The sequence below is a fragment of the Anoplopoma fimbria genome, chromosome 22 (genome assembly GCF_027596085.1).
Source record: "Anoplopoma fimbria isolate UVic2021 breed Golden Eagle Sablefish chromosome 22, Afim_UVic_2022, whole genome shotgun sequence".
Taxonomy (NCBI): Eukaryota; Metazoa; Chordata; class Actinopteri; order Perciformes; family Anoplopomatidae; genus Anoplopoma; species Anoplopoma fimbria.
Genome location: NC_072470.1, coordinates 13319542 through 13344213, shown reverse-complemented (window position 1 = coordinate 13344213; position 24672 = coordinate 13319542). Strand labels below are relative to the sequence as shown.

The window sequence follows — 24672 nt, the reverse complement described above, 5'->3', positions numbered from 1 at the left end:
AACATATATTAATGAAAATCACAGCTGGCAAGCTTAAAACTTTGGCTACATGTCTTTCATGTTATTATTAACTTATTCAGGTCTGCCCCGGTGATGGTTATTGAATTAAATCCACAGCGGGAATAGAAACCAACCTAAGGCTGTTACGCTATCATGCAAGGATTTATTCAGAATGTTCTGGCATTCGTGGTTAAATGGAGTGGATTTGGGTAGTAGTGGAACGACAGCCAATTACAAATCCCCTGTGCGTGCCCTGAGGAGGTACACTACGTGGTAGCTTACAGAATGGAATTGTTACAGGATCAAATTGAAGTCAAGGCCCCAACAGGCTGACATTTCTTTGGGTTTTTTTCCGTTTGATGGTTCCTGCAGGGATCCACTGGTCTACCCAGAGACCCTCTTACCACGTCACAAAATGAAATCCACTGTTCAGTTGAAACAGAATGAAGAACGTACGCATGTCCCTCCCTTGAGACTAAGCAGGGGAAGATATAGGACGAGGGACTCCCAGACTGGACATGAAGGAGGCAGCAGAAGGATTAAGGGTGGTAAAAATCTCTGTAGTCCTTATTAATTAGACAAAATCTGTGCTCATCAAAGGGACCCTTCAGTTAAGCCTCTCGGTGGGGAGTGTTGGCCGGAGAAGAGAGGAGCTGGTTCCAGGGCGTTCTGGCCTCTGGACATCAGGGACCCATGAGTGAAATGGGTTGGTCCCAGTGCTCATTCTGGGGCCATAGGAATGGTGCAGCCAGGTTTAATGGGACCAAATTAGCAGCTAAAGAGCCAGACATCTTTCTCTGCTGATGGAGACCAAACCAGAGCTAAACAGAGTAGACAGACTCAAACATGACTCCTAATGTTAGACTGTGTGCAATGTGAAGGGGGGTTCTCTGCCAACTAACTAGGTACTGTGAAAAAGATTGATAGTGATGATAACATGTCTGTCAGCCTGTGTGGCCAGCTTGCTTTTCTGTCCTCAAATAGCCAAATCAATGTGCTTTAAGGACATTTAATGTCTGTTTACCAAAATAACAAAACACAATCTCAATTATTGCTTGTTTCATTTCCCTTCAGGAGTAATACTGCGCCAAACAAATGGTGACACACCGTCAGCTTTGTTGTGAATATTGATTCACTGGGGGGGCAAAGAGATGGAGAGGACAGAGGACAGAGGACAGAGACAAAAGAGAGAAAAAAGAGGAACAGAAGACCTGGAAAAGTTGAGAATCAAAAGCGGGACTCTTAAACAGATGTGTTCCTTCAGCAGTTCTCAGACCTGGTGTGGCCAGAATGAGCTATTGATTTTTAAATAATCATCAAAATGAAGCTTAACCAGGCCCCTCTCAGTTTTATGCCGGTCTGGGGGCCCACAGCTCTTTTTGGCTGCTGGTGAGTTCTGATGTCCGGTATTTGAATAAATGACCCCTGAAGTGGTTTTTCTGAGGCCAACTTTAGGTTGTTTAGAATCCTGTTCCACAGAATGTACAGTAACTTTGCAGTGCAAAATGTGTTAGACGGGTTTTTCCTAACTTTTTAATCACAGCTCCGGCGCCGCTCATGGGTAACCGCCTTATTTCCAATCAGATCCTCGCAGTAGAAAAATGCCACGCATTGGCTGAGGCAGCTGTCGTGGTAATTGGCCTTTTAAAACGTCTTAGCCCCTCAGCGGAGAGCTATCGATTACATAATCACTGCTGGACTTCTCTCCATGACCTCTACTGTACATGGCGAGGGCCGAGCCGCCACGTTTCCCAGAGCATAATGAGAATGGATCTAATATCTTTTTTATATGCGCCCACGGCTCAGCTGCCAGACCTTTATTTACCCGAGTAGGCCTGCTGCATTTTGATAAGAGCCTCTGTCTGGGAGAATTAATGTAATGCCTACCCAAGGAGAGGGGTTTCAATTAGGGAGCAGGACAAGTTGGAATGGGATGAATTCAAGCAAAATGCAGCGGCACCTCATCCCAAACATGAGAGGAATACATATCCTCCACACTTGTGAAGCCTTCTGCTTATTTCTGCCTCAGTGATTAGTTCTGTAGGCATCCACACTGGGAGCATCATTTCCATGCAGAGCGTCCTTCCTCTTCCTCTTTTAGCCTGATGGACTGTCAGCGTGTACAGACTGCTGCTCGTTTGTGCACATTACCCACTTATTCTTTCTGTGAGATGCTCAAAGTGTTGTGGAAAGCAGAGGAAAGTCCACACAGCCAAACAAACTTGTGATGCATCTGTAGGAGTGAGTTCTCTCCGTGGAAAAGTGGAACTTTGGGCTGCTGCTCCTGACGGATGTTTACCAGCCTTTACTCATGAATTCTAAATCACCTTCAACTAATGAATGTGGAAAGGCCAGGCTGCAGCCAGACGCTCTGTCAGAGAGGAGAGGAGGAGGAGGGAGGAGGAGGAGGAGGAGGAGGGAGGAGGGAGGAGGAGGAGAGGGAGGAGGAGGGAGGGAGGAGAGGAGAGAGAGAGAGGGAGGAGGGAGGGGAGGAGGAGGAGAGAGGGAGAGAGAGGAGAGGAGGAGAGGAGGGGAGGAGGCTTTCTGCAGCGATCACATGACAAAGCAGAGACAACAGTGAAAGAAAGAAAAGTAGAATTGCATAAAGTCCTTTATGTTTGGCCCACGCTCTCATCTCCTTCCCTTCTTCCTTCTCCTCACCTTTCCTACCTGACCTTCTTCTTCTCCTGTCTTCCTGTTCTTCTTCGTTCCTCCTCTCCTTTGCTCTGTTCTCTTCTCCTGTCTTCACCTCCTATTTATCTTCTCACTTCATCTACTTACCCTCCTGTCCTCCCTATCTTCTCTTCTTCACTTATCTCTCCTTTCCTCCCCTCTCTTCTGCTAGTCTCCTTATCTTCCCTCATTTGTCTTTCCTTCTTCTTTGTTTCCCTCATCACCTCTCCCCATCGTCTTCTCTCCTGTCCTCCCTTCACTCCTCACTCTCTATCTTCTTCCTCTCCTCCTTTTTTCTGCTCTTGTTCACTTCTGTCTCCTTTATTTTCTCATCGTCTCTGCACCACATGTCCCCTCAACTCTCCTTCATTCCTCCCCCTCTCCTTTCATCGCCTCCTCTCCTCCTTTGCTTTTCTCTCTTTTCAATCTCTTCCTACTCTTCTCCTCCTTTCCCTTCCTGCTCTCCCCTGACTTCTATCCTCTTCTATTTATCGTGTGCCTTCCCTTTTCCTGGAAATCCCTTTTCCTCGTCCCAAGTCATTTATCCTCTACTCCCTTCATTTGTTCTCCTCTTTTCTTTTCTTGTTCCCTTCCTGTCTTCTTCATCCCTCTTTTCTCCTCTCCTTATCTTCTGTACCTCTGCATCTCTTCCCCTCTCCTTTCTCTTCTCTTCTCCTCCATGCTTTTACCCGTGTGATCTTTCTCACCCTTCATCCTTTCCTCCCCTCCTCTTATTTCTTGACCTTTCTCCTCATCTCCTCTCTACCCTCCTTTTTCTATCTTACACCACAATTTCCTCTTCTCCTCTCATCCTTTGTTCTTCATGTTCTCTGCCGTCCCCGTTCAGAACTGTAAGAATAAACCAGCCCTCCAAAGCTATAAAGCAACAACCCAAAGACTGAGATAAAGTATGATGTAAGATCAATATCACCTTGAAATGAAATGGAGGAGACAACAGCAGATATTAATTCAAACATTGGATGTGCCCGGAACACGAGGCTCTTTAACCTCAACACAACCTTTTATAAAAGACTTTAATCGGTTACATCATGAGGCCTTATAGACATTGATCCACGTCAAACTCTGTGTGCTGTCAGAGTTCTCTCTTCAGTCCACATGTGCTGACTTAAAGGATTAGCAAGACCAAGGAACAAAGAGCCAGAGGTGGAAGAACGTACAAAAGGTTCTAAAGGATGGAAGCTCAGTGTGAGTCTGTGCTGCTTACTGTGGCTAAGCTACACTGAACATAAGTACTTCCATGTGTCACAGTAATACATAAACACCAGCAGAAACTCATCCAGAATCAATTAAGTGAAGCTACATGCATCTGAAATTTCATGTCGATGTAATTTTAATAAATCCCGGAGCATTAAACCTTTGCACTTAAAGAATAAATGCATACAAATATAATGTGAATTAGAATATTATTGATTTTGGGGGTCAGAAGAGGTTTTCTTTTTTCAATAGACTCTTATCATGTTTGCATTTATCAAGTGGATTATGAAAAAAATGATTGTCAATGACATACAAGGGATCACAATGAGTCAAGTTTGATTATCTGCAGGCTGAGCTAATAAAGAGTGGGTAAGTAGCATTAGCTGCTGCCTTATTATAGCAATCCAACAGAAGCCTATGTGGAAGAGCAATACATTCAAAAGATGAATTTAACCCAGACATTCTGTGTCCTGTTTCTCTATGCTATTTAAAAATAGCTAGCATTAAGTCAGAATGGCATTGTTTTCCACAGCTGCTTTATACCGTGTGAAGCGTTTTGTTCAGCTCATGTGGAAGCAGGATCATTGTTAAATCACCTGAAAATGACACCAGCCTGCTACAGTACAACCACACAGACAAGAACACACAGGAGACTGTTCGGGAACAATCTCTGACCCCATCGTACATCAAAGATTCTACATGTGAATGCAGATTCTGTTTGTAGAGATATGGTCTGTTATAACTCAATATTCTGCTTCTTTAATGGAGGAGACATCCAGTAACCAGGAACCTATTCTCCTATGAGACCAGAGAGTTTATAATAATCACCACCTCAAATGATCGACATTGACCTACACTCTGCCATTTGAAACCGTGTTCTACGCATGCTTGTGTGTGCATGGAGACGCCCACAAAGTCTGTGCACCTACCAGCATGGTTTGGCATTCATTATGCAGATTTCAACAACGCAACCTCTTAGAACTCTTGCTCTCCATCAGGGCACAGTCACACATGCACCTGAGTCGATACCTGCTGGAAGTTAATCATGCAATGATGTACAATAATAATCATAATGCATAATGAAATGCAATGATATATACCTTGCCTGGCACAAACTATAATTGCGTTCTCGTAACGCAGGGACTTTGATAAATAACTGTAATATGTTTGTTACTAAAATGACAGTAATGCGTTCCTGAAGAAAGTGTCACAGCTGAACACTGGTGGCATTTACAAGTAAACGATGTTTGGCTTCCCTCCTCGTCGATGAAGCTTTGCACATCAAAAGTGTCCCAATCCAATCAGGGTGTCAGGTCACTCGGTTTGGGTGTGGCAGCAGAACCCTGGTTCACAATCTGAAGTGTACTTGAGCAGGACACTGAACCCTAACTGTGTAAACATGGTGGGTTTTTTTTTTTTATAGACATTTGGTCATAAACCCAAGTTCTGGTTGAAGTGAAGATTGGACCTGATGATGGCGCTGGATAAAAAGTCAGAGGATCACCAAAGATGTTAGAATTCCTCCTGAGGAGGTCATAGATGTCTGATCAGGTCATTAGGTAGCTGTTGAGATATTTCACTCTGCCATCACTAACATTGCCATCACTAACCTCTCCACTCGTGTGGCTAAAAATACCAGGAGGTTGTGTTTGGTAACTCCTTATAAATTACATTGATTCTCCAGTTTTATACGGGCTTTGTTTAGATCTTTTGGGGGTGATTTGGTGTTTTTGGCTCCTTTCAGATTAGACAAACGCCCAATCAGCATAACCCCATGAGTTTAGTGTTTGACTGTTGTGCTTCTTTTTCCAGTTATTTCTGCAGATAACTCTTTAGTTGGTGATCACTTTACCTGGAATTAACATCAAGATGGAACATTGCATCAAAACAACACTGGATCATCAAAACACACAGCTTACTGTGTTTGGCTGCAAGTCCATGAAAAAAGAGACAACCCTGATTAGATGGCAAAGAAAGCTGCTGAAAAGAGTCTGTGTTCCAAAGAAAAGCATGCTGATTTAGTTTGGGCTCCTCCATACTGTATGTGTAACATGGCTGCCCTAACATACTAACAGCCTCATAAATAAACCTAGCTTTACATTTCTGAATTGGCAGACTATTCTTAACAGGCGTATTTATGAGAGAGTAGGGGCAGAAATGCACCAGAACACACTAGAGATCTGCTTTACATCTACAGTCACAATCCAGACGACCATGAGACATATTAATCTCCTCCCCAGAAACCAACAGAGTGTCTCTGCTCAGACTCCCCATTCATATTGAATTCCCCTCACTGTTCTGCATATATTTAATTGAAAGGTAGATTAAAGTTTAAAAGCTACATGTGGTGCATTGTTACGCTGTCTTTTCTTTTCTTTTCTTTGGCAGAAAGACTTCCAGACGGTTTGAAGTTGGCACAGCGGAGCGTTCAGACCTCCAGGGGGCGGGGGGTGAATCTTGGGCTTTGACTGCAGAGATCTGCTAAACACTGTCAGAAAAGAAGGCGGCTCACACAAAAGCCCACTGGAGTCGCTTATGCAACTTTTGGAGGCTCCTGCCTTTTACATCACCATCTGCTCTGGAGTGTAATCATAATGTGTACATCATCTTCATCACTGATAATGTAAGTCGAGGATATCTCTCTAAAATCTGTGTAATTTCAAGTGACGACACAAGAACCACCACAAACCATATCAGATTAAAACAAAGGTAATAATCTATGAAAAAAACACAGGTAAACACACAGGTAAACACAAACAAACACACAGGTAAACACACAGGTAAACACACACAGGTTAACACACAGGTAAACACACAGGTTAACACACAGGTTAACACACAGGTTAACACACAGGTAAACACAAACACACACAGGTTAACACACAGGTTAAACACAGGTTAACACACAGGTGCTAACCCACATGAAATCAGTTTTTTTTTCTTGATGAAACATAACCAGACATCAACAAATATCTTGTTTTGCTCAATCAACAGTAGACCTTTCCAACCATTCAGTTTACTTTAATGTAAAAGAAGGAAATCGTTCTTCTTTTACCCCGCAGCTTTCAACTGCATTCAACAAGATGCTTTGTTTGAATTCAGGGTAACACTTAATGCAGCCTGTGCTTTATGCTGAGTCAGGCTGTGGATGCGTATTAACACTTCTTACTACTACTTAAGTGAAGCTACAGTATAGTGGAAGAAAACACGTCTTTGGGGAACAGGGGTTAACATTGGGCAACAAGCAGTTTTTTCAGATGGACTTCTGGTTTTGTGTTTGGGCAACCTTACCTAACAACAGCCAGGACAAAGAGGTAAAAGCATTAGTTTTCATAAGGAGCAGACCCTACATAGTCAATCCATGGATTTTTCGATTGCTTAAACACTAAAATCAAAAGTATGACACTATTATCAAAACCTTACACTCAAGGATCATAACATGAGCCCAGATCTGCACCACTATAAGCACAATGTCAGCTTCACACTTTTTGCAAAACAATACACACAGTGATTTGCAAAACACTAAACACACTTAACATACATTACACACAAAAATCTATCATGAAGTCACGTCCTTGCAATACCAAAGCACTGACTGTCAAATTACCACACCGTCCAACCAATTGGTTCAACACAGTCATCAGGTGTGCAAACACTTGTTTGCTTAATTGCAGACACAACAATCAGGTGTGTAAGCACTATAAAAAGCAGTAGGTGAGTTCAGCGTTCTCCAAGCACAATGGAAAGAGTCAGAGAAAGAGTAAGACGACGAGGAGGAGGAGGACGAGGAGAACGAGGAGGAAGAGGAAGAGGAAGAGGAAGACAAGAAGGTGCTCAAAGAGGACCGAATCTGACAAATGAGATCCGCGCAACACTGGTTGACCACGTTGTCAACCACGGCCTGACGCTGAGGGAGGCTGGACTGCGAGTACAGCCAAATCTAAGCCGATATACAGTGGCAAGTGTGATGAGAACATTTCGACTGGAAAATAGGTATTGTAAAAATATCATCATATCAAAAACATCTGCACGGTTTCAGTCACTGCTTACAGTACTGTATTCTATGCACTATCAGCACTTCTGTTACCTTTTCCTGTGAAATTACTGTACTATTGTATACTGGGTTTTTTTCTACATAGGATTGAGGGTCAGGGACGACAAGGGGGAAGGCCTCCTATGTTCACAGAACAGCAAGAGAGGGAGATAGTAAACATGGTTTTGGCCAACAATGCTATAACACTCAAGCAGCTCCAAGCTAACATTGTCAATAACCACGCCATTTTCAATGATATCCATCAGGTCTCAACATCAACACTGGCACGCATCCTAAAAAAGAAACATATTCAAATGAAGCAAATTTATCGAGTGCCTTTCGAGCGCAATTCCGAAAGGGTAAAACGACTGCGGCATGATTATGCAGAGGTATGTATTCACTTTAGCAGTGTGATCTTGCATACTGTCTCAGTTTTTTACTGTACTGTAATATGTATACTAGATCTACACTGAACTACACAATTTTGCCGGACACTGTTTTTCAGAGAGTTTTACGAATGGATGGAGAGGAGATCCAGCATGAGTTCATTTACGTAGATGAGGCTGGGTTCAACCTGACGAGAACACGAAGGAGGGGAAGAAACATCATTGGCCACAGGGCTATAGTCAATGTCCCAGGGCAACGTGGGGGTAATATAACACTCTGTGCAGCCATTACACAGAATGGGGTCCTCCACCGCCATGCCCATATGGGCGCTTACAACACAGCACTCATACTTACATTCTTGGACCAATTGCGCAACATAACAGCAGCAAATCAAATAAATCATATGCAATACATTGTTGTCTGGGACAATGTGTCTTTCCATCGCTCTGCTCTGGTTCAGAACTGGTTTCAGCAACATCCACATTTCACCGTCTTATATCTTCCACCATACTCTCCATTCCTCAACCCTATAGAAGAGTTTTTCTCGGCATGGCGGTGGAAGGTATATGATCTCCGTCTCCAGGCTGAGGTACCCCTCATCCAAGCCATGGAGGAGGCCTGTGACCAGATGGAGGTAGCAGCAATGCAAGGATGGATTCGTCATTCAAGACGTTTCTTTCCAAGGTGTCTTGCTAATGACAACATTGCCTGCGATGTTGATGAAATTCTCTGGCCAGATCCAGCTAGGCGAAGAGACAATGTCTAGTTGTTGTTTTTTAACTTACAATACGTAAAGTGACGTTTGATTACAGTATTATGAATCTCTATGTCAACATTTTGGGCGTGTTGAGAAATAAATGAGTTTCTTCAGTCTGCAACATTGGTCTTGTGTATTGTTTGGTGAATTTACATTATATTTGTACTTTGTTGATAGTAGCCTACTCTAATCATAGGGAAGTAGAAGTGCTAAAAGTGTTTTAGGTTTATCACAGCAGAGTGTAACTCGTGCAAACAGAGTATAGTAATGTGAAACGTGTGTGTTTCATATAGTAACAAAGTGTGGTTTTTAAAAAGAAGTGTATAGTTTTTACAGGAGTGTTTAATTTTGCAAAGGATCTGTAGTGTTTTGCTAATTGGGTGTGTGGTTGTGCTAATTGTGTGTAGTGTTTTGAAAACACAGGCCCTGTTTTGAAAATTGTGCTTAAGCAATCGAGAAAAACTGTAATGCAGCCTGTGCTTTATGCTGAGTCAGGCTGTGGATGCTTATTAACACTTCTTACTACTACTTAAGTGAAGCTACAGTATAGTGGAAGAAAACACGTCTTTGGGGAACAGGGGTTAACATTGGGCAACAAGCAGTTTTTTCAGATGGACTTCTGGTTTTGTGTTTGGGCAACCTTACCTAACAACAGCCAGGACAAAGAGGTAAAAGCATTAGTTTTCATAAGGAGCAGACCCTACATAGTCAATCCATGGAACATAAGCCGACCTTGTGTTAAACCTATTCATACGTCACTAACAAGCGTGGGTTAGTTTAGAGTTTCTGGTAATGAGAGAGGAGTTCCTGTTCTTTACATGTGTGTAGCTCTTACTGGTGTGTAATCAACAGCACAAACCTCCCTCTCCTCTGTAGTTCAAAGACATTTCACAAGGTCCTTGTTACATGACTGTAGTTGTGCAACCGAGGGAGAGGAGTATGGTGGCCCTGAGAGCTCAATGCTGTGCAATAAGCAACTCAATAGAGACAAAACTACTAACAGAAACACAACAGGACAGCTGATTAAAAAAAGAAGCCACGTTTTTAACTTTATAGTGACAAAGTCAAGCTTTTCTTCAAAGTTTCACAGTTTTTCTGCTGTTTATATCTCAGGTGTGTTCTTCCTAAGATTACTTGAAGCAAGACATAATCGCTCCAATTACACCTTCACGCCGTGCGATGCCATTAAAGAGAATTTCTCAATTATTCATGAAGCCTCTTTCTGCCCAATGTGACTGAGCCGTAAGAGAGGGTTCCCTTTACTGCATCAATTAACCCTACATGGTTTCAGCATTAGCTTCCTGAGACTCACACCTAAAACACAGGAACCTGCAGCTCAGTTCTCCAGGGAACAAATGAGGACACGAAGGCCACAGCTCTTATTTGCTGCAGGATGGCGTCCTTTATCTCTTTTAGGAATCCAGAAACAGCACACGCTTCTCCACCCGAACCCTAAAGAACGGAGGCTATTTGGAGGAGAAGCATTATTGAGCCACCCAGTTGATTCAGTAGAGAATGAAAAGAATGCATGCCGTCCATGAAGCAGTGAACTGGGTGCATTAACCATTAAACTAAACACAACCTGTAATAGACATTCTTTTACACTTCACATGCCGTGATCAGCAGCCTGACACACTCTGTAAGAAAAGATGTGTCAGTCTAACTCGTCTAAGAAATGCCTCATACCATTTATTAGGCTATTTATTATTTCTCAAAGGTGTCAATAAAATCTATCAAGAACAAACTGATATTTATAACAAACTACATAGATGTATTACTGAATGGGCCCAGGGTCATGACCTCTAAACGGTGACAACCTGGAAAGGCAGGGCTGGTGATCTTCAAAAAAAAGGTTTTGACATTTTACGTTGAAATACTCATAACATCCTAACAACAATCTATGAAACAAATGCTGTGTCAAAAACAGAACTAACTGGTGTCTGTGTCTGCCACCGGACTGTAATGAGCCCGTCCAATGGTTTTACGCCTGTTTTCTGCCTGTTTTCAGACTGTTTGTGAGTACTAACAAAAGCCATGTTAGCTGTTAACATTCATTATGTTCTGTTTACATTCATACTGATCATTTTTACTTTCTTTTAGATTCATAAACCTTTGGATCTAGAGCTGCAGGCTACTTTCATTTAACAGAGTTGGGATATTTGGTTGGATAATTCTTGAAATGGTGTGGACACTAACCGTGCCTTTAAGTCCACTCGAACATAGATCCCTTCACAAGGACTACCCAATCTAAACATGGGTCAACTGTGTCTGTTTGAATTAAATACATTGATACAGTTACAATTATAGTATTAATACTTTTTGATCATTTTATTCTCATATATATCTATCTATCCATACATATATATCTGTATATAATTAATATATATTTAAATATAAATTAGAATATCAGTTTGACTATTTTTAGATAATATATAGATAGATATATAGACTACCACTGCCTGAAATACAACAAACAAAACAGCTAGTAGATAAATAAGCACAAGATTAATGTTTTTGCACATTGTTCTTGAAAACTTAACATTCAGTTTGTTACTATGCTTTTGTGCTTTTAATATAATGTAACTGTATACTGTATGCTGAACCTTAAAACCAAGTCTGAACCCTCCACCAGGTCTGTTAAGAAGTGCTGACCAGACACATTGTCCTCACTGGTAAACAACGTCTTCACTCTGAAGGTCTAAGACAAAGATGTAGACCTACCCACAGCCACACTGAACATGCCTCTGTGTGGTCTGAAGCAGTGTTTCTCTCTTTCTCTTTCTCCATTTCACTCAGACACCTTCCCTTCTCTGCCTCCTGTTTAATGACCGTGATCATCTGTATCTGCTCCACAGACTGTTTATCGCCCGTCACTTCCATGCCAGCGTTAACCTCACGGAGCGTCAGCGCACACCTGCAGCCCATCAGTAATAAACAGGACAGAGTATGGGTGTGTATGCAGGAGATAGTGTTGCAGTCAGTGCCTAAGCTGTGTGGACTGTTTCTATATGAAGTGGGATTGGATTAGACAGGCTTCACTGTGGAGAGAACTCAAGTTCAAATGGTTTAACGCTTGTAGAACGGTGCTTCAGCAGCCTTAAAACAGAGCAAAGCGTTGAGAACGTATTCAGATGAGGAGAATCTAGGCTGGCCTAATGAATCCTAATTAAAAAAGTACCTCAGTCGAGTTGGGTAGCACATATCAGAGTACAGCTCAGAGTACAGCTCAGAGTACAGCTCCCAGGCTTTCTACCAAGCTCAACTCGCTGCTGGCTTCTGAAAGGATTTTAGAGCACAGCTGGTGGAGCACGGAGAGCTGAACCAATGAATTCACTGAGAATGCAGGCAGGCTCCAGATCAATAGTCATTAGATTCTTAATGGGTTTCACTTTGCACAAGTTTGTTTACATGGCACAAGTTTGGTATCCTTCCCAAGGTGAAAGTACAGTATCCAGTGGAGAGGAGATGTGGAGGTTAGGACTGTGAGTGATGAAGTCATGTCCTGTCTATCAGCATCTGTTCAAAGGCAGCGCCGGCATAACTCAGAGCTAAGATTGTCTTCATTTGCATTCCACATTGCCCCCTGGAATTGTTTTGACTCATAATCTCATTTGCTTTTATTCATTTTCATTACGGTCGTGAGCTAATGGAAGATTTGCAAATGCGCCATGACTCGCGATTACTGCTCCGCTAAGAGTTGCCTGACAAGTGTCCCGGCCCGTCGCCTCTGCATGCCACGCAGCAGATAAGTGAAATGAGAGCTGTCACTAAAGGCATGCAGGTTCAGGGAGTTCCAGGTGGAAGCCTCTTCTCACTGGAATTGGCTTGCCACAGAAACAGTAGCAGTTCTGATGGAAAAGTGATTCACATGAAAACAAAGAATGACAGCACCTAAAGGAGTGAGTATATCTTCACTCTGCCACAGGTATTCTTTCTGAGCATTGTAAATGAAATGTATTTCATTGGTATCACAGTGCTCGGGGGATTTGGTCAAAAAGTACACGAACACTGACCCTTTGAATACATCTTTGGAGGTTTTTGACTTCTACTGTTGACCAGTTGCTTACTTTGCTCACCTTTGTCAGTGACTTTGTCTCGTACCAGACCCAACTGAACCCAAATTCTACGGTCAGATTTGAGAACCTTATCCATTGTGTTTTTATCCATTACTGACCTGTTCGTACCATGAGAACACATTGTCTAGCAACAGCCTTTCCTTCTTCCCACAGGGCATCGTGTACTGGATCTACTCGTCTAATTGCAACACAGAAAGGGTGACATTTAAAAAAGAAATATCTCTGAACCAAACTGAAACTGTAAGCAACAAAATGTCACAACCTGTCCTAAAAACCTGGTGCTCTGTCTGGATATGTTGGGTTTCTGGTAGCACATATCTACACACCTCTAGCAGATGATGTGGCTGCACAAATAGTCTATATAGTTATCATCATTATTATTTAGTTGTTTCATTCTTTCTTTACTCTTACCAAATCAGCCCCTGTGGCACAGCAGCCGATCAGGTGGTTAGGAACCACTGTACATTCAGCATTCACCACCAAAAGCTGATGTTATGATCCTAATGGTACATGTTCTTACTCTTAAGCACTGCTTTGGAAAACACATCATGTTTGAGTGTATGAGTGCTCTGCTGGCCTAGGGGTCGAGTATGGTGACCGTGAAAAGCAACATCTGTAGTTCACCATCCATCCCCTCTCTCTTTAACTGTCATCTCTCATATAAAAATGCCAGTCAAGAGAAAGAGAAAATAAAGACTGTTCTTAGAAAACACTCTTAACTTTAAAGATCATTAGTAGAAGCCAAATAAGAAGCAGAGTTTTTTATTTTGCCATCAACAAAACCGGCCATGACCAATGAAAACCTGCACATTAACTGTGTTATTTCATGAAGCTACTATCCAGGTTCATTCCCTCTCATTGTCATCTTCACCAACGGCAAAGATTAAATCAATTCCAGGGTTACCCTTTTCCTGGGGCAATCGTACGCTGCTAATTGGCCGTGCAGCTGAATGCTGTCAGTCACTGACAGGGTGTGTGTGGGGGGGCTGAGACCAGCTGCCATAGCAACACTACCTTCGACTGTCCCAAGCATGATGTCAGCCGCTTTCGCAATGACTTCATCTTAGTCGCAACGGCGTGGAATGACTTTGATGCTGAATGTGAGAAATCCACGTTGATTGTGAGCCTCAGCAGGAAGCGTTGGTCTCTTGAACTGTGTTTGTGGTGGCTGATGAGTTCTCAGCGGGGCTGGATACGCTTCAGGAAGCTGTGTCTGTGATGTGCTGAGGCCTGAGGTCCAGGACTGCCCTGGACACTGGACAGGAGAGAGTACGCTGTGCCTGTCCAACCATATGGATGTGACTCCTTAGTAGGGTTTGACTCCTTAGTAGTGTTTGATTCCTTAGTAGGGTTTGATTCCTTAGTAGGGTTTGATTCATTAGTAGGGTTTGACTCATTAGTAGTGTTTGACTCCTTAGTAGTGTTTGACTCCTTAGTAGGGTTTGACTCCTTTGTAGGGTTTGACTCCTTAGTAGTGTTTGACTCCTTAGTAGGGTTTGATTCCTTAGTAGGGTTTCATTCCTTAGAAGGGTTTGACTCCTTAGTAGTGTTTGATTCCTTATTAGGGTTTGACTCCTTAGTAGTGTTTGATTCCTTAGTAGGGTTTGACTCATTTGTAGTGTTTGACTCCTTAGTAGTGTTTGATTCCTTAGTAGTGTTTGATTCCTTTTAGTAGGGTTTGATTCCTTAGTAGTGTTTGATTCCTTAGTAGGGTTTGATTCCTTAGTAGTGTTTGATTCCTTAGTAGTGTTTGATTCCTTAGTAGGGTTTGACTCCTTTGTAGTGTTTGATTCCTTTGTAGTGTTTGATTCCTTTGTAGTGTTTGATTCCTTAGTAGGGTTTGATTCCTCAGGAGTGTTTGATTCCTTAGTAGTGTTTGACTCATATATGGAATGTTAGGCCTTCCAGCCCACAGCCTCCGCTCTCAGCAGCCTTGTTCCCAGCTGTTCATATCATACCTGAAAGCTCACTGCCAGTTATCGTGATAACTACTTAGGTGCCCACACACTGCCGTATTATGGGATTGAATGACTGCAACCAACAATTGGCTAACCACCTGTCTGGACAGCAATGGGCTCTTTAGTATCGTAAAGTAAAAAACAGGCGTAAAAGATATGAAGGCAATCAGATGGAAGTTGTTCTATAAGTCTCTTCACCAAGCTGTCTGCCCACATGGAGGTACAGCAGTGTACTGGTAGTTCTGTTGGCTATTAGCGGTAAATCAAAGTGAGCTAACTAACAGATATGTACATTACATTGCAGTCATTTAGCAGACGCTTTTCTCCAAAGCGACTTACAGTCAGTAGTATGTTACATATCATTCACCCATTCACACACTGATGACAGGCTACCATCAAGGTGCCACCATCAGACTCTAACTAACATTCATGCAACATCCAGTCCACACCGATGGCAAGCCTTCAGTCCCAAGGACACATCGACTGCCGAAGCCGGGTATCGAACCACCGACCCTCTGATTGGAGAACTACCTTGCTCTCCACTACGCCACAGCCGCCCCTGTACACTACTAATGGGCTGTAGAGCATTGTAAAACATACTTCATTCTCACACAAAAGCAAGTGGCTATGTATGCAAGCTATTTGCTCAATGTTAAATAATACACGTCATCCCATTGGGTCTCACTAATGCATTAGCTGCCTTTCTGCACTAAATGGAGGTGTGCCTTGGGGACCTGAGGGATCAAGTGTTTGTCACTTACTTGGATGATGTGCTAGTGTTCAGCCGTGACTATGAGCAAAACATTTAAACTATAAGACGTTTATACACAGACAAAAGCAGAGTGGGATCAAGCTAAGGCCACAGAAACTTTTTCAGACAAGAGGTCTGTTAGGTGGGCGGTGTGGTTCCTGCAGAGGGATATAACATTTGCCTAAAGGAAGTGGAGGAAATGCAAGCTTTGATACATAAAACACCGACTGTTTGAGAGGTGAGAAAGTTCATGGGTCTCCTCAGTTACTATTAACACCATATACCAGACTTCTCCAGGACAGACAGACCCTTATATGAGTGGCTGTCAAAGCCACAGTCTGAGGAAGAGTGCCATCAAAAGAGGAGAAAAGCTGGCCATCAGTCTGCACAACTACCACCATCCCATACAGTCAGGGGGACTGAAAGGTGAAAGAAGTAAGACGCAGGAGAGGAGGAGGAAAAAGGGTGTCACACCCTATCCTACTCTTGGGATGGGACGTTTATTTTAAGGTAAGATAAGTTAATCCTTTTTAGTTCCACAGCAGGTAGATTTGAGAAGGCACTATGCATGTAACCAGCTTATATTGACCATCACTGACTCGTTCAAAACTGATGCTAGAGGGTAAAGGTAGCATCCTAGTTTGTGTGAGAACGTGTTGAACATACTGTACAGTATTCATTTATGCATTAGGGTGTATCTCTGTATATCAGGCTACTCTAGGATCAGGCCACACACTTTATACCAGATCACTGGACTTCACTCATTTTGAGAAGCATTGGTGTATAATTCATACCAGCTTTTGTTCATGGGAATGTAGCATGACCATAAATTGTTAACGGAGTTGTGTATTGATTTTGTATTTGACCGCTGTGAACAAAAGTGTTTTTCCACATGGGAGGCTCCACTGATGTCAGACATGATTACTGCTCAGTGTGTGATGCAGGCGGTCTGTAATCAACATCACATAGCAGGTGTGTGGAGATGGAGCCAGTTTCAGGTGTGAGTATCTGACAGTGACAACATTGAAAAGTGTCAACAGCCAAATGAACTTAAGAAAACAGAATGATTTGAACAAAAATTCTGGTGTATGCATGATTGTGTCATTTCAATAATCACAGATGAATGATCTCTAACAATGCTTAATGAAGCATGAAGCCTTCACTCCCCCAACGTCAGAGAGTGTGATGAGCTCCATTCATTCAGCCTTACATCTGCTTTACATTAACTTCATCATGTAACATAACCATACACTGATTATAGATTCAAATCAAGCTCAAGTGCAATACAGCCTTGCTCTATATCAATGGCCCTTTGCTGTTCAGGGATCAGCTCCAAACAGACGATATAGTCATTTATATCTTGTGTTGCTTGTCAGAGCCAAGTTAAACGATGGATGATATTAGGCTGAGGTTGGTTCAATACCTCATTTAACCTCCTCTCTACTGTCTGGAATGATAGATCAATCAAACATGCTCTTTGACTTGATTTACATTTCAAAAGCATACAGAAACATCTTTATGCTCAAATACAGGTATTCCCATGAGTAAATGTAATAAATCATATTTTTACTATAGTAATAATGTCTTCAACATAACGCTTCAAACAATAACTATTTGCGACCCAGTTGACCAATGATCAGATTGACTATAATAAACATTGTCTCTATATTGTGATGTAAAGAATGTCCTGAGGATGGTGTTGGAGGAAACTTAGGAGTGATGGCATCATCAATATCAAAACGGTCCAATCTCTGGGGACCATGTATATACCAAGAAAACGTAGAAAACTCATGTTATATTTGTGTTGATGAATAAACGTTACTGCTAGCAGCCACTTAGAAACATCAAATAAAACTATCAACAGGCTGTTAAATAAAAAAAAACTGGCAAAAGTCAAAGAAGCCTTAACATAAAAATGTAAAAACTTGAGTGAGTTCCTTATGATAGATCTGGAGAAGGCAAACACACATGTTAATATCCACCACAGTCTTTAAAATGTGCATTCAATAGACCGAGTACGATTACAAACAGGGTAGCTTGACGCTACGCAACACACCTTTAGTCTGGTGGTATGAATGGGACAACGCTCTGCAGCAGATAGGTATCACAATGTATTACACAGATGTTGGTCTGGACATTGTTAAAACTACTGGAATTGACATGATAAACATACAACATTTTGGTTGCCAATGATTTATGTCTGCATTGAGAGTAGAAATCCATCATTCTAACATTTTCTTTTGGTGTTTGGAATATAATTGGGTTCTGGGGTCAGGAGAGTACAATGTTGCCTGGACAAGTGGAGTAGCAGTATAAAGTAGCATGAAGGGGAAGAACTCCAAATAGTACTTTAAAATTGTACTTTAGTACTATACCTGAGTAAATATACTTGGTAACATTCCAGCACTGGTATTTACTAAAGATGAAACATAAAAAAATGATATGCGTATTAGGTGATCCATTGGGATGTAAAACAAACTATAACAGTGAAGCCAGTTCTGCCTTAAAACTGATTTGTATGCACATTATTAATGTGAACATAAGGGGAACAAAGTGTGGATTTTATCAATGTGTGTCAATAAAAACAGGGTTACATGTAATGACGAGAACAAGTCAGAGTAAAGCAGGGTGAATATGAAAACGTATTAAAGCGGACCATATATCTAGGATTCATGTTACTGTATGATAAAAAAGGAAACAATATCAAAAGGTTTATTCCACAACAATGCTTCATTTAGGGTAAGTTGATGTGTAATAACTGTGTCAGATGGGTATTTCTCTGCTTATGGATTTAGACATGCAGAGGAGGATACCCCGCTCAGACGGCGTTTTCACACTAATGTTTGTGACACAAATCAATAGAGGGGACACATAGCTTTTTGATTAAGCTTCCCGGACCACCTGATGAAGAAAGCTTTCTCCATGTAGCCCAACCTCCTGCAGCCTGATTGGAGGAGAAGTTAGAATCTATGAAAATGGAGAGCTCTCGACTGGAGATGCAGTATGTCAGTGGGAAAGACGCAGACCTTTAGACGTGAAGGATAAAGAGAGGAGGCCTAACAGACGGATGGCAGGCAGTGGGCGTATTGATCCCCCCCCCCCCCCAAAAAAACTCATCAAGCCAATCGAGGAAAACGTCCAACGGATCTGACAGCCAGTCCACACGGCCCTGTGATTCCCTGGGTGTCTAAAGACAAATCTACAGCTATAGGTCATATAACCATAAAGCAGGCTGTGGCATTTGTCACCATCTCCTGTTATAAGCACCCCCCCCAACTAAAGTACTGATACCATTCATCCATAGTCAGTGTGGCTGTTAATCCTGCTGAAGCTGTGATGTCTACTGAGAAGGTCAGGGAAGCTTCCAACAGACCTACTGTAGAGAGGAACAGCTCAATATACAGCGTGGACAGCACAGAATGGAGGACTGGAAACAGTGAAATGGTATGATGAAAATTCTAGAAATGGCTTGTTATTGGAAACAATAAATGTCAGAAGGAGCAGAGCTGTGGTGGGAGGGGTGTGAAGCCCCGTGTGGACTTCACTGACATGCATAAACCACAACGCACGAGCAATTTGAGTTCTAGTTAAACTGTGCAGCACCATTTCCAGAAAATGCATTTCATTTGTTTAGCTAATTATTTTCATGTAGATAAAACATTCCAAAAAATCCAGTATACAAGTTCAGCCTAAAATTCAACCCACACAATTACTGACAACTTTTAATTCTCATTGCATTTCACCACTGAAAGAAAATAACACCTCTTAGAAATGTCCTTGCCAATCATTCTGCCATATTGTAATAATAATAATAATAATAATAATAATAATAATAATATGGCAGCTCTATGCAAAATCCTGCCATGATTTGTAAATAAATGAGATGGACCCACTTTGGGCTAAAAAGAAAGAATCACACAGTGATGAGTGAGATCTGTGTATTTCATCTGACATGCAGCCTTTAATGGTCAGGATGGTGAGCCTTCACATCTGTGCTTGATTTGTTTTAACTTTCAAAAGCTGCACTCCCGGACAGCACAGCCAGCGAGATCATCAGAAAACCTCTGAGCACAATGTCACAGTCAGAAAATGCTTTTCCAATGCTTTTAAGGAGTTGTGGGGGGTCGTTTGATTTGCTGTTGCTATGTCCCTTAGTTATATTTCTGAATACCGTCAGCGATTGCTCTTCCCCCCCCTCAGTCTAACACACGATTGGTCACATGATGACACCGCGTTCAGTTATCGCTGGATGTGCACGTGGACGAGCACTGTGGAAGAACAATGACAGGGCAGGAGGAAGCCAAGGAGGAAAGTGACCTTACAGATGTGCTCACGTGAAGAGGTCATTGTATAGGAGTTGATTCTATGTTTTCAGAAACTTACAAGTTGTGTTTATTAATACAAACAAAATATGTGTCCCGGGCATAAACAGTAAACGATATCTCAACGAATTGCTCTAGCAATATGATCGTCTGTTGTGAATGTGTGGAGATTGGCCAAGCCTACATAAGATTGTGGGCCTGAATTATTACCCAAGCTCTGTCCTGGATGAGAGTCTGGATTTCAAGGAGGAAGGCCGGATGCATGCAAAAACACGTTCTTTTTGTAGATAGTGCTTTGGTGTATATGAATCACAACTACAATATATCAAGTAGCGATATGTTAGCACCCATGGTCTCCTAACTTGATTTGAAAGCCTGCGAGCTGTAATCAAAGTTCATAAAGATGTGGATGTCCCTTGCTGTTACAGCTCCTTGCTGTGGTGTGGTGTGTATCTATGGGGATGCTGAGGCATTTTTATGGATTTTTTGACAGGATTTTCTCTTAAACTGAATTACAGTAAAGAAATACATTTGTTATTTTGCTGAAGTTCCCCTGAAACTGCTTATTGACGGCTACATTTCCCCGGACTCCGCTCTGAGAACCTCTGGTGTATCCATCATCCTCCCCATGTGTCCAGCAGTGCTTCTCCTCTCTGCTTGCCCTCTTTGGTTTTATAAGAGGCTTTCTGTGTCATTGAATTTTCTGCACCCGTGCTTCCCGTCCACACACTAACCCCAGGGGCGCAGCCTTGTTTTATGCATGTCCTCTTCCCGTTGTGAGGCCCATAAATGGTCTCTCAGTGGGGGAAAGTGGGCCAGGGCTGCTGCATGCCACTCACATGGGCTGTGCAGGGCCGCTGAATGCCACTGATGGACTGCCCTGAGCCCGGCTGAATGACCCCCCCCCCCAGCCCTTCCCCACAGGCCCACTCCCTTCCTTAATATACTCTCACACACTGCACTATAGGACTCATGGAAACCGACTGTTAAACATTGTTTGCACGGGTCATGTACTCCACATTACATTAGAGTCATTTAGCAGAGGCTTTTCTCCAAAGCGACTTACAGTCAGTAGTATGTTACATATCATTCACCCATTCACACACTGATGACAGGCTACCATCAAGGTGCCACCATCAGACTCTAACTAACATTCATCATCCAGTCCACACCGATGGCCTTCAGGAGCAACTTGGGGTTAAGTGTCTTGCCCAAGGACACATCGACTGCCGAAGCCGGGTATCGAACCACCGACCCTCTGATTGGAGAACTACCTTGCTCTCCACTACACCACAACTGCTTGGTTTTGAGGACAGCAGATATCACCAATAAATCCATTAGGACTCACTCTCAGCCTGTGAAAGACTTGTGTCTAAAGACTAAGGGGGATTTCACACCAAGCTGGTTTCATTCAATTCATTTCACCAACGCTTGGTTTACCAGTTTAGTTTGATTTGTTTAGGCTGCTGTGAAACTTGTGATTAACAAACTCCCAAAAGGAGGGTTTCAGTGCTGTGAAGCAGTTTGTTTGACATGTGGAGGCAAATGAACCACAGGAATTTATGGGATGAAACAAGATATTTTTTAGATTTAAAAAAAAAAAAAAGAAACCATTGAATATTATTCAAATCATTTGGTAAACATCATAACATGTATGCGCGTCAGTACGGGAGTTCATGGATTTCCAGATTTCCGTCTGTATAAACATGTTTACAGCTCTTGGTTTGTGTTGGTTTCATTTTTGACTTTGGTCCAGACCAAATGCAATGAACTAGAGGCATGGAAGGGCAACCCATGCATCAGAACAAAATGCTGGCATTGTTCATTTCTGCAAATCACAGATGTGAACCCAAAGAGTTTTATATCAGGCCTGTATCACAGTTAAGGAAACGCAACGTGGTGCACGCTCTATATAGTATAGACTATTGACTGTAGACATCCATCTCCACAGCACTGTACATGTCAGACAACAATACATAAAACCGTAAAGGCACACATTACAGACAGTACACAGTCAAGTGTGTTGAGCGAGGCCTGCTGGGCTATGGCCTTACTGTTTACTTCTTCATGACTGGGTGTGGAGAGACTAATTATCCTGGTGGTGCTGTTGGTTATGTGTCTGAGTTTGGCCCAGTTAGATAACATGTTAAAGAAGAAGGTTGAACTGTGTAGTAGGATGTGCTGAATAATGCTCTGATACAACAACAGTTATTAGTGTGCTGGTCATAGCAGTCTATTGTCCAGTGTCACTCTGAGGTATTTGAAACTGTCAACCATTTCAACCGTTGGTTATTGATGAGGATGTGTTGCTGAGGACAGGGGGGACCAATTATTATTCCTTTGTCTTGCTTCTATTGAGGTGAAGATGGTTATCCTTGTAACACTACTGTCAGGCAACTATCGCAAATAGCAATTTGTTCTTAATGACTAACCTGGTTAAATTAAGGTTAAACAAAGAGGTATGCAACCGTGTTGAGATAATCCAGAGAAGAAGTAGGGCAAGAATGGCTGTAATCTGAGTATTTCTGTCACGGTTGGTGTGTGGACCCAAGAGCAGTACGACGAGGAGACAGATCAAGTTCTGGAGCTATATTTGAAGCTGAGAACACAGCAGACATACAGACAGGATATGACTCACAGTGATCGTGGTCTGGGACAGAAGGCTGAGACGTTGACCGGGGCACAGGCAAGGCAGGGAAGTCCAGACAGGCAGGGTCGGCAACGGGAAGTCAGTCCACGGGAAATTGCTGGAAAGTGTAGCATGAAAACAACGAACGATCTGGCAGCGAGTGTGTGAATGACTGGGGTTTAAACACTGCAGGGTGTAGGTGCAGTGGTGTAGGTGGATGTGGCAGACAGGTGCACTGCATGAGGCTGATTAGGTGAGTGAGGGAGAGTGTGGTGAGAGAGCGGGGGCTGGGCTGAGAGCTGGAAGTGGAACTGGGAGTGGGAGTGGCCGGAGTGAACTGAGAGAGAGTGACAGGGAGTATGGAGCTACTGACAGTATGGAGGAAGAACTGTGACACTTTCAGCTAATTGGTGATGTGTGGCAAACGTGTGTGTAGGAATCAATACAAGATGTGCTGCTTGGGCGTTAGTGGCGTTAGTTAGACCACCTGCACAGCCTGCAAGCTGTCACTCAGGAAATTCTGCACGGGGGGCAGTGTAACTTCTAGATCATCAGACGCCTTTCAATGTAGTTAAAAGCAGAGCTGACGTCCACAAAGAGGATCCTGAATAAAGGAGCCAGCGGAGTCCAGGTGCTGGAGGATCATCTATGCTCGTCTGAGCCTGATCGGCGAATCAGAGGGGGTCCAGTTGTTGGGCGACACTGGCAGAAGGATGTTCAGCATCAGCCTCTCCAGGCACTTCGTTATTCTAGATGTGAGGTCATAGTGGCGTAGTTGTTGAGTTCTGTAGGTCTGGTTTTTCTGGGTGAACAGGGGTTCTAGTAGCAGTTTCCTAGAGGGCAGGAATCGTAGCGGGCAGGTAGAGTTTACAGAAGAGGGATGAAGAATTAGTTATTAATGATTGGATTAATCACAGATTTTCTTCGTGCCCTGGTGCCCTGTACAGGCCTCACTTTGATCTGCACTTGTGACGTACAACAGCCATGCAACCATAGTCCTGCCTCCATTTTGTCTTCAGCTTCAAGCATTCAATGAGAGAAGTTAAGAAGATGAAGAGGGTACCGGTGTCCATCTGTGTACTGGCTGCAGGATCAGCTACATCCTCCCTAGCGCTTACTCCACAGGCCACTTGCCAGTTCTGAGCTCACTAGCCTACGGAGGAGCTGGACTTCTCCACCTGTGAGTTTATGGACATGGCGGATGAGTACCCCTGTGGTTGGCACAAGTCTGCTGGCTCTGCTCCCTCCATAGCAGTTCTCCTGGCTCCCCCTCCTCCCATTGGGAGCACTGGAAGCTGCTGATGATGAGGGATACGGAGCCCAGACACTTTCTCCATTCCAACTCCAGCCAGAAGCCCAGCAGATGGAGATTTCTCCTTCTCAAAATAATGTCCCTGCCGACTGATTTTTAAATCGTCAGATCTGAGAGGCATTGCAGTGACTAAATCCACAGCGCCATCTCCTCTGGACCAGGTATGCTAGGTGTGCTTGCCTGTCTCACTGCTCGCGTTACAGCAGCCCAACATAACGTCTCGCTGGTGTCCTCTCCTGCCTCAGCAACGGCCACTAAGCCCAGGGCTTCTACAGTGGCATTGCAAACAATGACATATCTTAATATATGCCATATATAGCTTCCCCCCACATCAGAATGGAGATAATGGATGGTCCCATATCCCCTAATGGGCTGATTGGACAATTTCTCCAGAGCACAGCTCATCTGCATGAGGTAAAGAAGGAACAAGGGGGCTAGGGAACACACCTACTTGAGCCAAGCTTCGCCTCAGCCACAACATCCCAGACAGCAAGACACTTGCTCCAAGAAGAGGTGCCCTCCAGTCAACATGCTCCAGTGCCTCCTCGTCCCCTGCTGA

The 24672-nt window shown here is 43.0% G+C and overlaps 1 protein-coding gene across 1 annotated transcript; it reads left to right on the top strand.

Annotated features, from left to right (window-relative positions):
• Window positions 1–7335: 7335 nt before the first annotated feature.
• On the top strand, window positions 7336–9098 carry LOC129111963 (uncharacterized). Its single transcript, XM_054624128.1, has 2 exons — window positions 7336–8310; window positions 8427–9098. The coding sequence occupies exons 1-2, from the start codon at window positions 8065–8067 to the stop codon at window positions 9072–9074; spliced, it is 894 nt and encodes a 297-aa protein (XP_054480103.1). The 5' UTR covers window positions 7336–8064; the 3' UTR covers window positions 9075–9098.
• Window positions 9099–24672: the final 15574 nt, after the last annotated feature.

Excerpts from the sequence above, each read along its gene's own strand:
- LOC129111963 (XM_054624128.1), top strand. The coding sequence starts at position 8,065 with ATGTTCACAGAACAGCAAGAGAGGGAGATAGTAAACATGGTTTTGGCC. Across the intron at positions 8,311-8,426 it reads TGCGGCATGATTATGCAGAG|AGAGTTTTACGAATGGATGG; the intron begins GTATGTATTCAC and ends ACTGTTTTTCAG.